The sequence below is a fragment of the Pholcus phalangioides genome, unplaced genomic scaffold (assembly GCF_987345545.1).
Source record: "Pholcus phalangioides strain wild (caught in Gottingen) unplaced genomic scaffold, Ppha-v1.0 ptg000042l_1, whole genome shotgun sequence".
NCBI classification, from domain to species: Eukaryota; Metazoa; Arthropoda; class Arachnida; order Araneae; family Pholcidae; genus Pholcus; species Pholcus phalangioides.
Genome location: NW_028301628.1, coordinates 33,190,529 through 33,210,080, shown reverse-complemented (window position 1 = coordinate 33,210,080; position 19,552 = coordinate 33,190,529). Strand labels below are relative to the sequence as shown.

The 19,552-nt window shown below is 38.3% G+C and overlaps 1 protein-coding gene and 1 non-coding gene across 4 annotated transcripts in view; both read left to right on the top strand.

Moving 5' to 3' along the window:
- The first annotated feature begins 18 nt into the window (after nucleotides 1-18).
- Nucleotides 19-92, top strand: TRNAS-GGA (transfer RNA serine (anticodon GGA)). The gene has a single exon. It is a non-coding gene; the product is annotated as a tRNA-Ser (tRNA).
- Nucleotides 93-12,432: 12,340 nt separating this feature from the next.
- LOC149064916 (RNA binding protein fox-1 homolog 2-like) overlaps nucleotides 12,433-19,552 on the top strand; it is a 77,186-nt gene continuing 70,066 nt past the window's right edge. Inside the window, exon 1 of one of the 3 annotated variants that reach the window (XM_089255307.1) lies at nucleotides 12,433-12,898. In XM_089255307.1, the coding sequence (XP_089111433.1) occupies nucleotides 12,758-12,898 (141 nt within the window). In that variant the 5' untranslated portion in view covers nucleotides 12,433-12,757. The remainder of the gene's footprint in view (nucleotides 12,899-19,552) is intronic. The other 2 variants (XM_089255308.1, XM_089255310.1) reach the window with 2 other exon arrangements.

Here is a 19,552-nt window from a genome sequence, read left to right as displayed (position 1 = left end):
AAGATTGAGAGATTCGGTGCCTCTGTAGTCTAGTGGTCTAGGGCGTTCACCCGGAAAGTGAAAGGACGTGGGTTCGATTCCCCGCAGGGGCAGTTGAACTTTCTCTCTTTCCAAAATATATCTTCGCAACAGCCAGTTGTTAAAACCTTCGTATGGTAGCGGAGAGTGACGTCATCCTTGTATAAGAAAACATCATGCTTCATTTCGTAAAGTGAATATTCTTAGATAGAGGGCGAGAGACAAACTAACTGATTTTCATATAAATTTCGTTTGTTTTTTGTTTTTTTTCCCGTGGTTTTTATATCTTTAAAGCTTTAGTTCCGCAGCTCTTCTCTCAGAACGTCTCACCATAGCTGTGGCAGACCCTGAACATTGAAATCATTTTTATGAAAATAGGAATTTCTAATTTGGAAGGTTGGTGACAGCATTTCCTGAAAATATGCCACTAGTATTACCAGAATTCCTCCTTTAGCTCGTGTTGCCAGACGTCCTCCCTTTTGATGTCATTTCGAGCGTCTTTCTACGTTTCTGAAAATTCGCTGTTTTGTCCTCCTTTTCAGGTTTCCGGAATTATTTTTCTTTCTTTTACGAGGAAGAATTTGTTGTGTTTTTCCTTTTTTTAGTGGTTGTGTTTTAGTTAAAAATTATTATTGTGGACGGTTTCATTAATCGGTATAGTGGCGTCATCTGCTGCATAAATTGAGAAAAGAAACGTTATTAAGGGTGCACTCAAAGACGACCTCTTTTCTCGGTTTTCGAATCTGGTAACCCTACCTTTAGAAGGACGTCTCACTTTTCGATGTCATGCCAAGCGTCCTCCTACGTTTTAGAAAATTCTCAGTTTCGTCCTCCCCCTTTTTAGGTTTCGGGCATTATTCTTCTTTTTCTTGGGGCAAAATTTTTTCCACACTCTGAAACAGAGGCTCTCAAGCGGTGCTCCGTGGCAGCTCGAGAAAAAAAAACCAGTAAATTCAGAAAAAATAATTATAAGTATTATTGAATAATAATAATAAATCAGTAACTTTGATGAGAGAATGAAAAATAGGCCTACGGAGCTCCTCCATAGAAATTATATACCAAAAAGGGCTCTGCGAGTTAAAAAAAGGTTGAGAGAAGCCTGCTCTAAAACATATATCTCTTCATTGATGGATATGAGTGTTTATGTGAGTGTGTCAGGGCGGTAACTAGGCTGGAGCAACCGGGGCACTGCCCCTGGGCCCCGAACCAAATGGAGGCCCCACAAAAAAGTTTATATATTTGTTTGAATAATAATAACCTTTTCAAGAGGAGCTCCCAAAGAAAAGTCTGCCCGGGATCCCACTACGGCCCTGGTATGAGTGTGAGTGGTTTTTTTTTTTTTTACGCGCTTTGACCTATCGTCGTCAGAATTCTCAGTCATTGTTTGCTAACCAATAGCAAACGCGGCATACTGAAGTGCAGAGGGAGGTGGTGTTACCTAAGGCCGGTCCTAGAAATTTTGCCGCCTGAACAGTATAATTTTTTGCCGCCCTGTGGATACGACTATCTGAAAAGAGTTTCTTCACGTTGAAGAAAGTGGTTTTTAAGGTGTGGGTCGCGACCCTCTAGGTAGAGGTTGACACTGATGATTTAGAGCAGTGGTTCTTAAACTTTTGCCACCTGTGACTCCCTTGCATTTCTGAGCGGAGGCCGTACCTGGTAAATTCTAGAAAATTTCAATCGAATCTAATTTTTGTGAGGCCTGTCTTCTCTGGAGGCCCGGGTGGGCCCATGCGTTAAGACGGCACTGCCCCCCTACCACCACCCCCCCACCAGACTTCCAAGTCTATTTCCACCTATGCTTGCATTGGACCACTATACCATTTCAAAATTACGCCGGATAATTTGATCCACATTATACCTCTCAATGATTAGCCACCATTACTTGCACTTATCTTATAAAGAGGAAGTATATAGAAGCGAATATTTTAAAGAAATTTATTTCAAATTTGTTTCTGGTGCTCCAGAGCCAGATACGAAGCCGAATTTTTCCTTTCTTTTCCCGCTCCGGAAGAAAATTCATCTCTGCCCGTGGAGGTAGAGATGAATTTTCTTCTTTGTAATCATCATATCCAAAAATATAACCAGTCTTTCGAGGAATCTTGTTGGAGGCTTTTTGGATCACGTGATATTTCCGTGTTTCTGTGTGTCAGTGAAAACATCGTCATAACAAATCTGTCATAAGAAAATATTGCCCCTGTAAACATGCCGTCCTATGTGGCCGCTTCGCTGTGGACATTAGAGAAAAAAAATTATAAAATGGCGTATGACCACATTTAAAGCAATTTAAATCCATTTATGTGAGACTCACTGCATCTGCTGATTTCTCAGAAGAGTGCAATAAATTCTCACGCAAGTCTTCACTTTGAAATGTCCATAACCGGCTCAATGCGTATCTTTGTATCTGTCAACCTAAAATTTGTTTTTTTTTTGTGTTGATAATAGGCATGCAAAACCAATTCAGCGACGCATTTTTTACAATCCGCAAAAACCTCGTGGATTTGATAGTTGGAAATGATGTCTAAATGCCAAAGAGTTCGAGTCAAAATGAAAATGCCAAATAATTGAAATTGGGCTTCGTATAAATGAAATATTTTAATATTGAAAGAGCTATATATGGAGGTTAATCGTAACCATAGTCAAACATCTCATAAATGTGAAATTTTTTCATAAAACTGAGAGTGAGGCCCGAATCCCCTTGCGCACAAGTGAAATTTCAAGGTATTTACGCACAACCGAGCCCCCCTTGGCCATTTTTCTTTTTTTCTCTCCCCACCCTTTCTTTCTTTTGTTTCCTTCTTAAATTTATAGAAGTAAAATGACATAATCATTGTAAAAAGGACTGCTTTCACATCAAATTGCAAAAATATCAGATTTTTTTTTGTCGGAATACAGTCAACCCCATTATAATGAACTCCAAGAGACCGGAGTAATAAAGAAATTTCGTTAAATTTCAGATTATTACTCCGGATATCTCAGTGAATATTGCACTTAGAAACGATGAATTTTTTTGTTGGGGACCGGGAAACAACTTTCCCATTGGGTTTTGGGGCACAGGGTGTCCACATAAAAAGTTAACATTTATATTTTAATAACTATGTAACCCCTCGCAACATGAATCAAATATCTGAGTACTACACATTATTCGGGTACTTTTTCCAACTGGAAGTATGCCTCTAAAACCAATGGTTCGCCAGTAAAATGCCATATGCCCCGTTACCTATGCGCCTTGTATATTAAATATAGTACAGACTATTATGTGAAATATTGTGTTGTGTTTAAGCCAACTCGCACGTTGCTTCGTTCGCCTGCGAGAGAGCGGCCATATTACGAACCAAAAAGCCGCTTGAATGCAGCTTGTCATCCAACGAAATATCAGATTTTCACCGTATCGAAATTGAAGTCAACAAATTGATAATTTTCTTATTTGAATATCGAATTAGGCGTCATTCAAGTATTACGTCAGCATCGAGGGGAGGGAGGGGGATTCGGATTTGCTGACTTTTGATGATGGGGGAGGGGGGGGGGGTTTGAAGGTTGTTTACGTCACCAACCACCCCTTTTTGAAGATATGAAATATTCTAAGCTGCTGACGAAATTTTGTTGACGGGGGGGGGGGGGGGTCAAAAATGGCTGAAAATCTGCTTACGTAATAATTGAATGGCCTCTTATTTATATTTTCCGATGGGTTTGAAATCCTGATAATGAATCATTATTATGTTCACATGAACAGTTTTGTCACAGCGTTACGCAATGACAAAATCTGTATATAGCGGGTGACTCGAAATGTTACGCCGTCCGCCAATAGCAGTTTTTTTTTTTTTTGCCTTGTAGCATATGCCGCGGATTCACAATGGCACTAACAATTTTAAAAGGGAATTAAAATTAATTTAATACTCTAGAATACTTTAAGAAACTCATTTTTAAAAATATTGTTGTTGCTGCTACCTACTTTCAAAATCAGAAGTGCCTTATGTGGTGATGACGAAGCTCAGGCATAAAAAACTAAATCCTTCATTCAGCTTTGCTCCTTATAAACAAAGCTCATAAACTGACCTGAAAGATCAAATTCCAGTTCAGTAATTTTTTCAAGACCCCAAAGAGACATCCAAAATAAAGGTTCTCCACACAAGCAAACGGCAGGTAAGATCGTAAAAAGTGAATTTTTCCACACTGCACTTTATAGTAATGTGCTGCCATCTAATGTCAAATTTAAAAGTGACTTATGTGGTGATGATGAAGTTCAAAGTGAAAAAAAACTATATTCTTCATTCCGCTAAGTTCCTTATAAACAAAGCTCGTGAACTGAACTGGAAATTTAAACTATAAGTTCGGTTATTTTATTTGAGCATAAGGAGACGTCCAAAACAAAGAGCCTCTTAATGAGCAGACGACAGGGAAGAAGTCGGTTTGTGTTCGGTTTCCTACAAGCTAAGCTCACAAACAGAACTGGAAGTTTGAACTGCCAGTTCAGTAATTTTTTCAGAACACAAGGAGACGCCCAAAACAAGTACCCTAAAGAGAAGCAGACGACATTACTGGTCGGACTTATTACTGGAGGGAGCATCCAGCCACCGCGACTGCAGCGACATCAAATGCAAGGAAATTACGTGACTCGGTCAAAACGAACTTCCCGCCTGGCAATTTTTCCATAGAAACGTACAGTTCGGGCTCTAAATATTGTGTTTTAAAGATTTAAAAAAAGGATAGAGAGAAGAACTCATCTAAAGAGAGATGAAAAAAGATTAAATTATTTTCATTTAATACCGGAATCATTTCTTTCATAATTTCTTGGATTTTCCTTCATTAATTATGGAATTTTCCTCCATTAATTCTGAAATTTCCCTTCATTATTTTTTGAATATTCTTTCATTAATTCTGGAATTATTTCCTTTATTAATTATTATTTCTTTCATTACTTCTGAAATAATTGCTTTCATCAATTCTGGATTTGTTTCTTTCATTAATGCTGAAATTATTTCTTTCATTAATGCTGAAATTATTTCTTTTATTAATGCTGAAATTATTTCTTTTATTAATGCTGGAATTAATTCTGTCGTTGATTCTGGAATTATCTTTCATTAATTTTATTATTATCTCTTTCATTAATTCTTTCACTAATTTTGGAATTATCACTTTTATCAATGCTGTAATTATCTCTTACATTATTTCTAGAGTATTTTCTTCCATTAATGCTGAAATTATCTTTTTTTAATGCTGAAATTATCTTTTTTTAATGCTGAAATTATCTTTTTTTAATGCTGAAATTATCTTTTTTTAATGCTGAAATTATAACTTTCATTAATTTTGGAATTATCTCGTCCATGCTGAAATTATTTTTTCATTTATTGTTTTAAACTCCTATTTATGTGATAAGAAAATAACGGGGGATCGTGTTTGTTTTCACTGAGTCACGTGATGTTCCGACGAAAGATATTGGGGGACACAATTCTCAGCGCTGCCAAGGCGGAGACCGCTGACGTCGTACTCTATCCATAGGCTTGATTTATATACTGTTGGTGCTGCCATTTAATCTCGAAATTTCCGGCAACTCATGAGATGATGAAAGAGAGATAAAGAGTTCTTTGTCATTTTTTGGCTTGAAATTTTTTTATGAGACGAAAATTTTGATAACAAAATTCGTACATTTGCAACAATCGATTTTATGTAGAAAAAATAATTAATTTTTTCCACAAAAACATTCGGACAATATGGATGATCAAACAAATAAGTGAAAACACGCATTATGTGGTCTTCAGATAGGGTTACCAGATTCAGAATTGAAAAAGGAGGACGCCTGGTGCGAACCTTCGGCAGTGCCGTCTTAACGCATGCTTCCCCCACTCCGGGCCGTGCCCGAAGGTCATCAAGAGAAGAGGTGCCTCAGAAAAACGAGACATAGTTGAATTTTTCGAGAATTTTCCAGGTAGGGCCTCCAAAAAATCCCTTGGCTCGGGGGGCCTATGATGCTATCACGACGATCCTGCCTGTCAGACCTACTCTTGTGGAAGTCATGGAATTCCAGTAATTGATTCCTTTACTTCTATTAATTTACATTAATTACACAAAAATAGCAATAAAAAATTCGAAAAATGATCAAAGTTATCGAATTACAACGTATATTTGATAAAGAGATGATGAAGCACTTTAAAAATATGACAAAATTTATGTCTGTTCAATATGATTCGAGCCACGATGAAGTGTCAGCAGGTGGACCACGCGCTAATTATTATTAATAATCTATGAATTTTGTAAACTTAATTTAAATGTCATTCTCTCTCAATGGATCGTGTTTGATTACGATCCAGACTATCAACGCGTTCCTGAAATAATGAAAAAAAATTAGTGTAATAAAATGCGTTCTCTCTGAAAAAAAATTCTCCTCCAAGATTTATGTTCGCAACTCGAAAAATTTGTGAGTCGGGAACAACTACATAAAATGTTTTTAGAGGGAGCCGCAAAATTTTTTTTTGCATTGGGCCGCGAAATTCTTCCGAGCCCGGACCTGTCTCCGATTTTGAATTTAAATATCTCAAGGAATAATGCAGTTAGAACATGTGATTTGTTTGTTGGGCTCAGAAGAAGAGAAAGAGCTGTCTGATTGGAAATTAGGGGGGGGGGGGGGGAGATCGTACAAAAATTTAAATTTTTTATTTTGTGTACACTGTATTTTGATCCTCAAAACTCGTACAGGGTGATTTTTGGTCATATTTTGAGAATTTTTAAAATTATAACCATACCACTAGGACGAACGGTTGATGGATAAAGGCTGTACCAACACTCCAAGGAGAAACCATTGAATCTTATAATGGCCATAATAATACCAATAGGCAGGGCCGCAACTAGTGGGGGGGGGGGGGGAGCAGGCGAGTCTGGTGCCCCAGGCGCATTACAAAAGGGGGCGCAAATTCAACCAATCCTTCAGCATTACGGGGGAGGGGGTGCCTAAATGAGCAGTTGCGGCCCTGCCAATAGGTATATTATTTCTGACGATTCACCGTATCCGTACCATATATTGGGTATTTCTTCTTTTTAGATACATTGACAAGTTTGTAATTTACACCTGGTAGCATTTCTTTTACTTCTATGGATCAAACTACACAGTTAATCTACTAATAACCTGCAAAAATCATGTCCTTATTCTGTAGAACTTGGTTTGCTGCATGGGGCCCATCTGGTCACTTCTGGCAACCAAGTGACAATTAGATCTGGTTCCGATTTTCAAGAGTAAATATGCAAATAGGTAGGTAGGAATTTTTAGCAAGGTAGTAGTGCCTCTTTCAGAAAAGTCGTTTTCTATGTGGGCGTATGATAATGTTAAGACAGCCCTGAGGGTACTTTATGAAAATTGTGAAAAGCTAATCGAAAAACTTGGCAATAATGTGAAGTCTAGTTTGCAACATTATTAGATTCTCATCTTTCGTGCCATTCTTGTGACAATGATCTTCAACTATACAATCAAGTGTTCTTAAAATTTTAGGATCTTCTATCGGATGATGGATGTTGAAAAAAAATCGTGCATTAAAAAAAAAACCATATGATATCTTTTTGTGGTGCCCCTTTAGTACTGATGCCCTAAGCACGTGCTTATTTTGCTTAATGGTTAATCCGGCCCTGTGACTGCGCACATGATTTCTCTGGAATGAATGTTTCAAACAAATATTTAAAAAATTTTCACACGCGTATTTTAGTTCATTTTTTTAAGTTCATAGTATGGCTACAACATGAACCGGTATTCTTGATACATTATTGAAAACGATGTGAAAGGTTGAACTTTTCAATTGTGATTCATTTCTGTGTGGCTACTCCCTCATTATATACTACTTTTATCCGCATGAAGAGAATAAAATTAATAAAACTGCTTGCTACCACTTTTTGCGATTTTTATCACTACAAGAATGCGTGTTTTGGAAGCTACAACTGACATTTTTTCAACGAAACCATAATAATTTACACAAAAATAAACTAATTTGAAATAATACAAATTTCATCCAGTACAGTAACTTGATTACTTTGTGTCATCTTCAAGTGCAGAATTTACATTGATTGAAAATAATTTATTCTATTTTTTTTTTTTACCGTATTCTATTACGTTTATTTTGCTCTTTCGTTATTTTCATAAGTTAAAAGTTAATCAAATTAAATTCAAACATATTTATATACTTCAGACAATTTTTGAATAACTATCTTCTAATGGAAAAACGGGCGGGGGGGGGGGTAGAAAATTATTCATGTTCGTAAGGGGGAGCCATAGGGATGAGAAATGGTTGAAAGGGGACCATGGACAAGAAAAGGTTGAGAACTACTGCTCTAGAGCACCGGTTTCCGACTGGTGTTCCGCGGAGCCCTGGGGTTCCGTTACAGGCTTTTTTTTTGGGGGGGGGGGGTCCCGCATGTCAAACACCACGGAATCCTTAAACATCCCAGATACCGGAGAGCTTTCAAAGAAGAGAAAATTTCTTGTTGCTGTGATATTCGTAAAGCTGATCTTTGTTTTTGATTTTAACGAGATAGTGTCGCGTTTAAAAAAATCCAGACCACGTCTATAACCTAGAGCAGTGGTGCGTAAACTGTTTTTCATGCATTTATAAGCACTAATGCTAAAAAGGGCCAAAATATGCAAACGCACTTATGATTAATCCGTGCTCTATTAATAAGTTTACAAAATATGGACGTTTAGAGTCCATAGGGCTGAATTAACCATTAAGCAAAATAAGCACGTGCTTAGGGCACCAGAAAAAAAGGGGGCACCACAAAAAAGTTATCAAATGCATATTTTTTTCCAGCATCCAGCAAAAATCCTAGAATTTTCAATTGATTGTACAATTGAAGACCTTATCAAAAGTATAGCGGAAATGCACAAAAACTAATAATATTGCAAATTAGAAACCACGTTGATGCTGAGGAGTTTTTGGAATGAGATTTCGTGCAATTTCCATAAAGTAGGCTTGGGCCTTCTTAACAGCTCATGGGGATGGGGGGGGGGGAGCCCTTGGACAAACTGATTTTTCTGAGCCCCCCCAATCAACCTAAAATTATCTGCCCACCAATTTGTCGCAAATCGCAAACAGATCTAATTGTCATGAGGTCCTCGGGTTGTATCCGGGTGAGACCTAAGCACTAAGAAGAGAACTTGCCCGCTTAATGACTCATAAAGATTTGCACATTTTTAAGTTCACGTCCTTTAAGTAGAACAGAATAAGGGCGTGAACTTAAAAATGTGCAAATCTTTATGAGTCAATAAGCGGATCCACTGATGGCTTCAGGGGCGATGCAATGAATATCTTCAATGAATGGAGTGCGAATGGGCGATGACGAATTTAGGAGCGTTATTTTATCGTTAATTATTATTACCCGTGATGGACAGGTTCGGTGCTCCTCTGGCGTATAAACCGCAACAGCAAAATAATCCCGAAAATTCGCTGCTGTTTTTCAAGCCGGATGAAATGCGTCAAAAATCGTGGTTTTCACTGTGAATTATTCAGTCCACTACGCTCATAATTTGAAATTTTGCATAAAATCTTTTTCTAGTTTTTATTGCAATTTTTGTAATTATTTTTCCTCTTTCACCTCTGATTTGGTACTGCGTGCGCCCGCACAGGCTACACAGCCTAGAGCCAGTATTTTGTGGTTTGATCTAGAGAACTAGAATATTGGTACAAAAACGCCTTAATTCTATATACTGTAGAAGTAAAAAAAATGCTTCTACATATGTAGATTACAACTCGTTAATGTATCAGAAAGAAAAGGTACGAATGACCGCGGTTCACCAAAAAATAAGGTACCTGTGAGTATATAGGCGCCGGAACTTAGAAGCTGAGATCACTTGAGCCCTGTAATAAATTTTGTAATGGGACTGAGCCCCCCCCCCCCCCCCCAATAACTTCTGAAAAAGCAATGCAATGCACTTTCCCTCTCTTGTGTACGTGCTTGAGTTCTGTATATATGGGACGACCAGCAACTTTCACCCCCCCCTCCAATGTCTTCTTCATGTCAGCGCATGAAGTGAGTAATATCGGACATGCTAAGATTCAGTGATTGCTTTTGAAGCCGGTTTATGAAATCCTAACAAGCAGTGGATGGGAAATTTTTTTTTTTTAATGTTTACAAAAGATTTTGAAGAAAAGATCCTAAAAAATCTAACGTCTGTCTTTTTGGAAAATATAAAAGAAAAATTCCAAAAACTTCCAAAGATGTTCCAAAAAAACCAGGAGATGTTATCAAAGACGTTACAAGTAGAAAAAACGGGCGGGGGGGGGGCAAACTTTCAATGCCCATACTTATAAATATTCTCGTTATATAATTCTACTTTCGATTAATTACTTCTGAAATATATAAAATTTTATTTTTTTTAATTTATAGATTCAATGTCGAGAGTAAAGTATACTTGTAGGGACCAGGGAGGAGGGGCACCAAAACCATTCAAGTGGTTAAGGCCTTGAAGCGTCTTAATCCGGCCTTGGGAGTCCGGGAATGACTATGAATGAGAATACCTCCGTGTACATACGTAGAGATTTTTTTTGCTATGCAAAAACAAATTTTCCTATTTTGTATAAGGTAACGTGTCATTCTAAAATTTTACACAGATATCGAAATTCTATGTGCAGAGGAACAGGTCAGTGCAGGTGAAATAAAAGGCCTCCTTCCTGATGGAGGCAAACAATATGCCTCCATCAGGAAGAGAACAAAATTAGAGGGCACGTTTTCTGTGGGGAATAACATTTTTCCTTTTCCCGCGAGTTATCTCTGCACTCATCGTGCCCCCCCCAAACCTTATAGAGACAGCACCCCTCCCCCCCCAGCAGCAGATCTTTAGTGGGTACTCTTCAATATAGTGTAAAAAAACCAGCAACTCAGATAAACACTCTATGATTCAATGATTAGCATCATAATTATTTCAAGCATTTTCATGATTATTTAAAGCACGTGCCAGAGTTCTTGTGCGGGAGCTCTGGTGATAGTTATAATAAAAGCAAAAATAAAAGCTCTTTATTCGTGAATATGCCTCGAATATAGGATGACGGGGCTCCAACCTATTGAGTCCCAACCATGAGCTCAATCTCACGGCACGGAGACCCATCCCCTCTCCCCATCTTGCAGTAGGACCATGGCCCCCACAAGGGGTGGGCTGACAAGGCTTCAGCCCTGGGGCCCCGGGACGATTTTTACCTTTTTTGTTTTTTCAAGCTGTAAATTCATCATAAAGGCGGCCCGCATAAAATCCTGGCCTGGGGGCCCGGCTCCAGGATGTGGGGGCCATGAGTAGGACCCCTAACAAAGCGGCTTGAGATCTTCATACAGCTTTGGACCCCTAAGCTGAGAACTTTGGTGGGCTCCCAGATAAGATTCTTAACGAGTTCTCTCTCTATTGCGAACTTATAGTGTGAAAAACAAAAATTATGAGGATAATTCTGAGGCCTGGACTGGAACTCTGCCACCCCCCCCCCTTCTAGGGGCCTTGCTGGGACCTCAGTTGAATAGGGGGTTCCCGATAAGATCTGGTACAATGATTTATGACAAAAAATATGTATATTAAGAGCAGAGACCCCTAAACATGAGGGAATAGGGAGACCGCGCCCTCCTAATCCGACTAAAAACGAAAAAAAGTTCAATATTTCGGTTAAAAAAAATACAGTCGAATCCCGTTTTAACAAATACCGCCACAGCGAAAAACAAATGTTTTAACGAACACGTTTCTAATCCCCCAGATAACTTTGCATAGGAACAATGGAAAGACCTGGAATTCCTTTAGAGGTGTGTTGAGATGAATTTAGTATTGAATATCAAAGAGTTAAATGCCATTTCAATACTGAAAAGTATTGCATTTACCTGCGTTTATTTATCCACTCGCGCTTTCCCTTCAGATACGCGAATTATTTTTCGATGTGTAATAATTCGCGAGAGTGAAAACACCGTCCTAACAAATCTGCTATAAAAAAAAAAAATGCCGCCCCTGTAATCATGCCGCTCAAGGCGGCCGTCCGGCCCTGGCATTAAATGATCTACGGGGGCGATAGAGCGGGTTAGTGCTCGATTTTCATGAGAAAAAAAAAATTTGCCTGAAGCCTCCCAAACCTCGAAGGAGGAAGGGGGGGGGGAAAGGGAATTCAAAAATCACCAGGGAAAAAAAAACAGGAATTATATTCATTTTCAATTTAATTTCTTTTTTTTTAATGGTTATGCAGTGAATTTTTTTTTACTTGATAATTTAATGAAAGAAATTTGTTTTTTATTGATTGAGAATTTTTTATTGGCTAACATTTGAAGCATCCAATGAGATCTTGTCTTTCGTAGAAACATCTGCCCCCCCACGAAAACCGAATCAACGCCGAGCAGCTGCATCAACAAACAATGACGTGACGTCATCAGCGGGAGGACAGCAGCAGCCGTTCCCATCCGGGTATCTTTCTTGTTATTGTTTCGCCGGCCTCACTAGATCGACGCGCTGTCTGAGCTTATGAAGTGGGGCCCGTGATTGTCATTGTATATCTCTCATTATTTGTTATAAATGTCCACAAGCACACAAAGGCTGCTGTTAAAAACGACGATGGTTTTTAATTTAGGGGATTGTTTATTGTGTGTTTGAGTGACGAAATAGATCTCGCAAGCTTTTTGACAGGACGCATTTATTTGAAGGAAAAAAAAAAATTTTTTTCTTGAGGCAACGCTGATCCGTGTTCAATAGGAGATCGTTTGGTGAGAGAGCGGCGCTGTGTCTAGGTAGGAAGCTATCGCAAGCATGGCTACCACTATTTTGAACGGACTTCTAGCGCAAGCGGTGCCCGATGTGTCAATTTCGCAGAGTGAAATCGACAAACAACAGACTTATATGAACGGATCAGCCACAGATTCGACGATACGACATGATGTTACGCAAAACGTAAGCCCCCCCCTCCCCCACTTAATTATTATTATTATTTTGTGTCGGTGTATAATTGGTGATTTCTCTCTCTCTCGATAACTTACTGATCGATTTATGTATAAAATAATTTTTATATATTTTGGATCCCGCTTATAATGTATTTCGAAATACCATTATGAAAAACCGTTGTAAGCTGGGAAAAAAGCTTTTTCGGTTGTTTTTTTTTTAATGAGTATCATTGAGTTGGGACCATGAAAATGGATCGTTCAAGGCGTGAAAATTTTATAAATGGGAACGTTATAAGCTGGATCCACTGTATGTAATTATGAACGTATACTTAACATTTCCAAATTGTTTGAAATTTATGTTATTATGTAGGATTTTATGTATACAAACTGATCTCCCTGTTACAGTCTAGCCACAGAAAGCAAGACCTACAATGGTACAAGTATTCAACCATTACTCCTAGTTGTAAAAATAGATGGCAGCAATAAATATTAATGCACAATGCTTAGATGAGCACCGCAACTGTTAGGTACACATGCACGCTTCTGGCACAAATTATTCGGTAGTAATTACCCATGGCCCCTACAACCTCTAGCAGGCCCCCTCCCCCAGGCTGGAATCATTCGTGGGCCCCCAGAATAGGCTTTCACGGCCCTTTATAGTGAATTTGTAGCATGAAAAAACAAAAAAATGATGAAAATCGTCCCAGGACGAGACCCAACAGCCGCCCCCCCCCCATCGTGGGGCCCATGTCCATGGCAATAGACTACATTTGTACTCTGTTTTAGAGAAAGAAAGAATTTTATGGGTAAATTTCATTCATGCCAACAAAAAATACCTTTTGTGACCCCCTGAACTTGTTGAGACTGCACTGGAAATACATCTTTTGTAAATGATTCATTATAATCTTTAAAGTTCTGTGTATGGATTTCCTCCCACAGAATTTGCAATGATTTTTTTTATCGTTGATCCATCATTTTTATTGTTGAAATGAATACATCTAAAAAGCTGTGTATGAAGCAGAGGTTTTTAACCATAAGTCCCCAGGGGCAGAAGGATGGGGGGGTCATGAAAGCATTGCCCCCGCACACATCAATAATATATAAGGTTAACCTAACAGGGTTTAAACTAGATAAAAAAAATTCCTTTAGCAAAAAATTTAAAATGGAAAAAAAAGCTTTAGCAAAATGATAATGATTGATGAATGGATGTCTACTTGTTTGGAACTTCCTGTATGAGTTTTTGCGAAAGTTGCTACTACTGCTTTCTCATTCTAAGATTTCCTTTCGCATTTTCTGAAAAATGTGACTGTAGCTTCAACCCTGTAACCTAATAGTAATGTATATGTATTTTATATATGTACTACTGTGCACCACACACCAAATCCGGCATATCACTATGCACAATTTACTGCCATTAACACTTTGGGTTGGAAATGAAAGTGTCATCTATCAGTGGTCACCCGAAGCTCGTTAGGAAAAATATCTATGATATATTCTTACCCGGGATCGAACCCAGTACCTGATGGCAACCTTCACTGTGGTAGACGTGCATCTTACCACCATGCCACTTGGTCACTTATATATGTATTGACATCATCATGTCTAGTATGGGGGATATCTCGGACACTTTCTTACAAACTAAGCTCAACTTCAGTCAATCGCCATCGGCAATTTACTAGTGAATGAGTTGTGCCGGGAGCAGGGTTTAAGCTGGATAAAAAATTCCTTTCACAAAAAAGCAAAAATGGGGGGAATAAGCTTTAGCAAAATACTACAATGCTAATGTAATGATTGATGGTTGGATGTCTACTCGTTTCGTACCTCCTGTATGCATTTTTGCTACTACAAGTGGCAACTACTTCTTTCACATTCTATGATTTTCTTTCGCATTTTGCAAAAAATGCGACAATAGCTTAAACCCTAGCTGGAAGTGCATATGTGTAAAGTCCTCCCAACAAAGCAGAATATGCCGAAATCTGCGACATACATCGTAGAACAATCAGTGCTACTGCAGAACAATCTGGAAGAATTTTAAGAAAAATGTATGAAACACGATTATGGGAACTGCAGAACATTTCCAATCAGCCGAGGACTCGTTGCAGAACAATGCAAAACATTCTGCTTTGGGGAGTCCTCCAATCATGAGATGAGACTTGGCTATCACACGTCTCTACATGCCAGACGATTCTATTCTTTTCTCAAAGGTCAAGCCAAATACAAATCTCAGTCTCTGCCAAACTTTGTTCACGATGCGCAATAATTTCACTTAAAAGAATTGAATAAAATCGTCCAACATGACATAATATAGTCAAGTCTCATCTTGTGGTTGGTGCACTGTACCTAACAGTCTGAATGTGTATCAGAGTGTTGTGCGTAAATCTTTAGCACTAAATCTGTGAATATATTTTTAAAGCTATAAGTCAAATGTAATGATTTAATATTTTACCTTTGTAGGTCTGTTGCCTTCTGCTGTGAGACTTTTAATGGGGAGATTGGTTTACATTCACACCTTGATGTTGCGAATCACAAAAAACCAACTTCAGCTGACCACCACTGTGCTGCCAGTGGGGTTCAAATCTAGGTTCTTGTGATGCGAGTTCATCACTATGACTACAGGTATATCCCAGGGTGGCAAATTTGAGGAATGAGTGGTCAATTAGTGGAGTGGGTTAAGGGTGTTGAAATTTGTATACCTGCGGGTAAAACCATAGATCTGCCTCTGTCTAGAGCAGGGGTGTCAAACATGCATCCCGCGACATTTTAACAAGATCCAAAAATATTTTTGTTCAATTTAAAAAATTTCAAATTATTTTTAAAAAAATTGCCACAAAAATATTTATCCGAATGAATCGGCAGTATGAGCTGCTACTTATTCACAATAAATTCCAAGTCTTTTAGCGATGGTTCCTTAGTTAAGGTAAGGCAGACTCAATTCATTTTTGTTTAGTCAGCCATGGTTAAGGAATGGATGATAAATGCTGCAAAAAATGTCTGTCCTAAATATGTTCAAGCATTTTATGATATCTTTTATACCAAGATGTATTGAGGTCAAAAGAATACTAACAGCAATAGGCGATAATTTGCATTGCCAGTTGGAATATCTGAAATGCACAGTGTTTTTCAAAAGCACTCAATGAAAGTTTAGGTGTTCAAGACATGGCTCAAATGACAGTTTTTCCGAGCTTGCGATGGCAATGTGAACATCACTTAAGAATTTAAAATTAGAAGTCTTTTTTTCTATTCATGAAACCACAAAAGGGAAAGATATTTCTGCCATCATGGTAAAAGTCATCAGATATTCGCACTTGGGTAAAAATGCCAACTTCGTATGAATGAACTTGTAGCAGTGAGAAAGAGTGATACATCAATTATTGGACAGAAATATTAATTTTGCTTCAAGACTTACAGTAAAATTGGAGGAAATTCATTTAGAAAATAGTTCTTGAACTACAATTTTTTTTCATTTCGCCATTTATCTTCAAAGAATTGGAAATAAGTATCAGTAGTTTTCTGAAACCTATGGCGAACACTTTGAACTTACCTGATCTAAGGCCTCAAGCAGAGTATTTTTTTTCACAATTTATTAAAGGCTTAGAAGGTGAATTCAACTAGCTACCTCATTACAAAGAAATCTGTTGGTTGTCTTCTTATAAAGTTCTAAAAAAATATTTTGTTTCTACTTTTTAAATAAGGTAAAACTTTTCCAAGAAATGAAAGATCAAGATGTTTAGCTTCATAATGATAAGACACAGGTGCTATACTCATAGACATCAGAAGGGTTTCCGACCTGTGGATGCTCAGAAATGCCCGTCCCCATGCTCAGATTGAGTTTTATGCTGAAAATTGTCATTTGCAATTCGATTCTGGAGGTGCTCAAACCTGTTCTACAAAATTCTGTCCACAGCACCCCCGGCTGTGATCGCATTGGCTATATTTAGCATTCTTAATTGATATTACAAGACAGTTGAGTGACTTGAATATCCAATTTAAATATTAAAAAACCAGTATACCCCACATATTTTTAATGCACTGGCAAGTGTTATGTGTAAATTGGATTTGCTCAAAAGACATTCAGTTGAGAATAATCTCAGTTATTTTTGTATGTGTCGACAATTGATCAATAAAAATCTGGGTTGGCACATAGGCAGCATTAATTTTTATGGTTTGTTTGCATGATTGTTCTTCAATTTCCTTTGATTTCAATGGAACAGTTTTTTTTTAATTTTATAATTAATTTTTAATTACTATTCAACAAATTTTTAAGTTCTGTTCAACAAAACTTCAATTACTAATTAACAGTTTTTTTATTACTTGTTGTTAATAATTGACAGCCCACTTTAGAGGTAATTTTGAAGCAAATGGCCCAACACCTGATTCAGTTTGACACCCCTTGTCTAGAGAGCGAAGGACTGTGTCAACGAGTGACCTAGAGCGTTTGCAAGGCATGTAAGTGACTTAGATAGCAAGGGACCAGGGCAGTGAGTAATCGAAGTGTGACCAAAAAAGTGTTCAAACATAGTGGCCAAAGGAGTGACTTGAAGTGAATTTACGAGGGTTGGAGCCTGGCTGGCTATAGCCTAGGGTGTCAAATTTGAGGAATGAGTGGTCTTGGAAATTAGACTAGAATGAGGGGCATCAAAATTTGTGTTGGCCCCAAGTGACAAAACAATAAATCCACTCCTAATCATGCTCCCCAGCCCTTCAGTTCTATGTTCATTTCCATCTTTGTGGCAAGCACAGGGGGGGGGGGGCAAAGCACCCTCTCAAGAGCTACATAAATACTATATTCAGCCTTTCTTGTAAAACAGAACAATCCAAAAAACCTAGACAATCTCCCACCACTAACATAGGTCACCTTGGATCCGCACCTGCCCTGCAAGGAGGGTCCTTGGAGAGATCCCAAGGGAGGTCAGTGAGCTTGGATGAGAAAACAATGAACACATTTATTAGGAAACGCAATCCAGGGTTTGACAAATCTCAATTTGTCGTCTTTTGAAAAAAACTGGTATTGATGCCTGAAATTTGCCATCCATGATTATTATAATTAATAATCATTTAAAATTAAGAGGTTGAGGACAACACAATTTCAACCAGCCCTCCGCTGACTGGAAATGTTCTGTGGTAAAACTTCCTATAATAGTGTTTTTCACACTTTCTTTAAAATTCTTCCTGATTGTTCTGCTATGAACGTTGCAGATTTCGGCATATTCTGCTTTAGGAACTGTGTGTCATCCAAATTTATGGCCAAAAGCTTGTACATAAAGGGGTTAATAATATAAGAAAGAGACACATACACGTGTATTATTATTTTTCAGTAGATTTAAGTAGGGCTTGACAAATCGAGAAAAAATCAAGGCACCAACCAACCAATATTTTAGGTGCGAAGTGTATTTCTTTTGCCCGGGGTAGTAATCACACTTTAAAAATTTTAGGTGCCAATATCAATTTTATAGTCGGCACGGCGACTGGGTTTTATCAAGTCCTGTATGTTGAAAATTTTGCAGGATTGTTGGAAAAATTCCAACTAAATTTCGAAGGAGCCAAGCCCTCCAAGCAAAATGTAGCCTACCAAAAACTACAACGTACGTCGGAAAACAATTTCTGGAAAAATTTCGATAACAGCCGGAAAAAGAACTCTTCTCTTTGTAGAAAAAATATTATGGGAATTATTACCACAAAACATTTTCTGTCAGTCTGCCAGCTGAGGACTCCTGTCAGAACAATGCAAAACATTCTACTTTGGGGGTAGTCGAGCATGGCTTTTTTCTCTCAAAAATTAAGTGGGGGAGGGGTGTGATGACACTTATAACGGTAGTCTTCGAGAGCATGCGTTGGGGGAGGCTCGCGTGGATTGTATACTGTATTCATAAATTATTGGGATGGGGACTCCCAGTATTCGGCGCCTGTGCATATTATCCGTTAATACACAAAGAAAAAGTATTCACGTTTCTCAATCAATTGGTTTAAGAATCAATATGGGAGAAATTATGTGCTTGCATTTCTGTCAGTTTTCTTTCCCAGCACACAGTTTTTTTAGACCTGTTCTTGTTTTTCTTTCAATTGGAGCTGATGGCAGTGAATGCAACTTTTATCTTCGGGTATGCTCACTGCACTATAAAAGAGAGGTTTTTTTTCCTTCTCCCTTGGCTTTCTAGAAGATGAAACAAAACAAGAAATGTTTTCCCACCCTCACTAAACTATTATAGCCTGTATCAGTAATGTATGGTGAGGTCTCTGGATGTGTTTTTCTGCACGCGTGTAACGTAACTGTTCCGGTCGCGCCCTTTTATGGATTTTTATTCGGTGCGCGCTGAGAGAGAGAAAGAGAGAGAGATCGATAAGTACGACTAAACAACCATAAACTTTATCCTAGACAGCTAGAGTGAAATGGGAAACTCCGTAATTTGGTGTAGATGTCTCTCTCTGGCGTTCTTTGCTCCCCACATTCGACTGATGCTGCTGCTGATGTTGGTTTTTATATGCATCACCGAACCCTTGTTTCATTAACCTTGGAATATTCTGTTGTGTGGTGGGCGACGCAGTCCATGTGTTTGAGGCCCGACTTGGGTTTCGAAGGCGCCAAGTTTTTCGATTTGTTTATCGCCATTCTCTGGACAATTTAAATTTCTGTCTGAAAAAAGCATGAAATCGTGTAGCATGACTT